General features: G+C 49.7%; 1 protein-coding gene across 1 annotated transcript in view; it reads left to right on the plus strand.

Annotated features, from left to right (window-relative positions):
• The window catches only part of Fuca1 (alpha-L-fucosidase 1), a 17,672-nt gene extending 15,497 nt beyond the window's left edge, over nt 1-2,175 (plus strand). Inside the window, exons 7-8 of the mRNA XM_004637732.2 lie at nt 248-347; nt 1,406-2,175. Of these exons, the coding sequence (XP_004637789.1) occupies nt 248-347; nt 1,406-1,546 (241 nt within the window). The 3' untranslated portion in view covers nt 1,547-2,175. The remainder of the gene's footprint in view (nt 1-247; nt 348-1,405) is intronic.
• Nucleotides 2,176-2,491: the final 316 nt, after the last annotated feature.

Below are 2,491 nucleotides of genomic sequence, written 5' to 3' on the forward strand. Positions count from 1 at the left end.
TGCAGTGGGAAGGAACTAATGTAAGGTTAACTAGACAAAAGCTGTCTAACAACCCAAGAGAGGAACACAGAAGACAAGAAAGGCTCTTGTAGGCCGTGTCCTCCTTGCATGCTGGAATTGGTGATCAGTGCCTCCGAGTAGCCGCGACAGGCACGACGAGGGCTGGGGTTTGGTAGCAACTGAAAAAGCAGTGGACGAGATTATCAGGGCACCAGCGTCCTTAACAGCGAAATTTCCTCTCTCCCAGGTATACGTCAAAAGACTTAGCTGTTTATGCCATTTTTCTGAAGTGGCCAGAAAATGAAGTTTTATATCTTAAATCCCCCATAACTACCTCAGCTACAAAGGTAAGGGGTCCTGTCAGTTTGAAAGTGTCCTTAGCTGCTTACTATTGGGAGGGAGGGAGGAGCTTGAACCCAAGGCCTTCCCACTGAGCTATGTCTCTAGCTATTTTTTGGAGATGGGGCCTCACTATGTGGTTCAGGCTGGTCTTGAGCTTACTATATAGCCCAGGCTGGCCCTAACCTTCACAGTCATCCTCCTGCCCCACCCTCCTGAGTGCTGAGATTACAAGTGTGTACCAGCACAACCAGCAGTAGCCCCCCTCTTTTTTTTTTTTTTTAATTTTAGGGAAGGGTCTACAGGGTGTTCAGAGTCTCACTACTAGATCTGACTCAAAGTGATCTGCCTGTTTACAGCCTCCCAAGAGCTGGGATTACAGGCATGCGCCACCATGCCCAGTCTCAGTTGTGGTCTCAGCATGCCCTGGGGGTGGGGCAGGCGCAGCAGGCCCACAGATCAAACCCCCAGCCCCTGTACCTGCTTGTAGGCACTTTAATCTCCTGAGCTATTTGGCTGGCCCAAAAGTTGAGCGGGATTTTTTGGGGGGTGGGGCGGGGAGGCTGGCTCAGGCTGCCTTAAGGGTGGGTCTGGTAAGGCATGTGGAGTTTGGGATTTAATCACGGTACCCTGCACCTGACAGCATTTGCATCAGCAGGTGCTTAAACAACTGAGCTAACTGGCAGGCCTCCTAGTAGCCCCTTTTTAATTTTTATTTTGAATCAAGTTCTTGCTAGGTTGTTTCCAAACTTGTGATCCTTCTGCCTCAGCCTCCCAGAGTGCTGAGATTACAGCCATATATCACCACACCAGCCTAAAAGTAACTTTTGTTGTTGTTGTTGTTAAATGCAACTTTTGCTAAAGGAACTGGCCAGCCTTCTTTCTCTGTCCTTTCTCCATCCCTTCCTCCTTCCCTCCTTCCTTCCTTCCTTCCCTCCCCAGGCTCCTCCCACTCCTGGGCTCCTCTGGGCTCTCTTCCCTGTCCTGGGCTGGTGTGGGCGTTCAGTCTGTCATTAGTGTATACCAGTGCATGACTGGGGCTTACCGCTCCTTTTGCTCACTGCAGGTAACCATGCTAGGACTCAAGGGGGATCTGAAGTGGTCCAAAGACCCGGATGAAGGTCTGTACATCTCCCTGCCTCAGTTGCCTCCCTCTGCTCTCCCAGTGGAGTTCGCCTGGACCGTGAAGCTGGCAGATGTGAAGTGACCCTGGAGCTCAGGAGGAGAGGGGCGCAGCCTGGTTTGTGCTGCTTTGATTTCTCTCTCAGAGCCGGCATTGCAATAAAGCCACTTCTTTCCCCACCCCGAGATGGCCTTTCCAACACTTTGATCCAGGACCCTGAACACATCACCCCGATGACTGGGGGGCCCGTTGCTAGAGTGTCTCTCTCTGCCCAGCAAAATATGGGGCTGCACCATTAAGCCAAGTTCACACACTACATGGTGGGGACGCCTGTTCATAACCTGCTTGCCTGCTCAATGACTTCAGTCAGCCGGCTCCTCCCATTCCCTGTGGGAGTGGGCGAGGAGTCTGGAGAGCTTAACCACAGGCTGTGTTTAGTATCAGGGGTCACCAGTTGCATCCCCAAAGCCGAGGAAGCCTGGTGGGGAAGGAAAACCCTACCGGGCACTGATGGTCAGCTCATCAGAAGCTTCCAGAGTAAACTACTGCTCTGACATTGACTATGTTTACAGGGAAACTACGAAGACAAAGACTGCCACCCTACCCTGCCTTGTTAACTGGGCTCGAATAGTCTATGGTCCCGGCCCTTAGGAGGCTGAGGCAGAAGTATCCTTGTGAGGTTGAGGCCATCCTGAGCTGTGTGGTGAGACCCCATCTCAAAAAAAAAAAAAATCAAATAAATCTATAAGTCTAATCATTTCTAACAAAAAGTTTTGTTGTTACTTACTATTTCTTGTTCTACTTTTTTTGGCATATTTTTTAATAGATGACTAAAAGAGGGTGAAATTTTGATGAAAAGCTTTTTTTAAAAATGGTAGTAGAGCCTGGGGATATATCTCAGCGGCATGAGCACTTACCTGGCAAGTGCAAGGTCTGGAGTTCGATCCCTGGTACCAAAAAAGAGTAATAGGGATAGAACTCAGGGCCTTTCCACTGAGCTGAATCTGCAGCCCTTTTTTTTTTTTTTTT

The sequence above is a fragment of the Octodon degus genome, unplaced genomic scaffold, assembly GCF_000260255.1.
Source record: "Octodon degus isolate 3935 unplaced genomic scaffold, OctDeg1.0 scaffold00092, whole genome shotgun sequence".
Taxonomy (NCBI): domain Eukaryota; kingdom Metazoa; phylum Chordata; class Mammalia; order Rodentia; family Octodontidae; genus Octodon; species Octodon degus.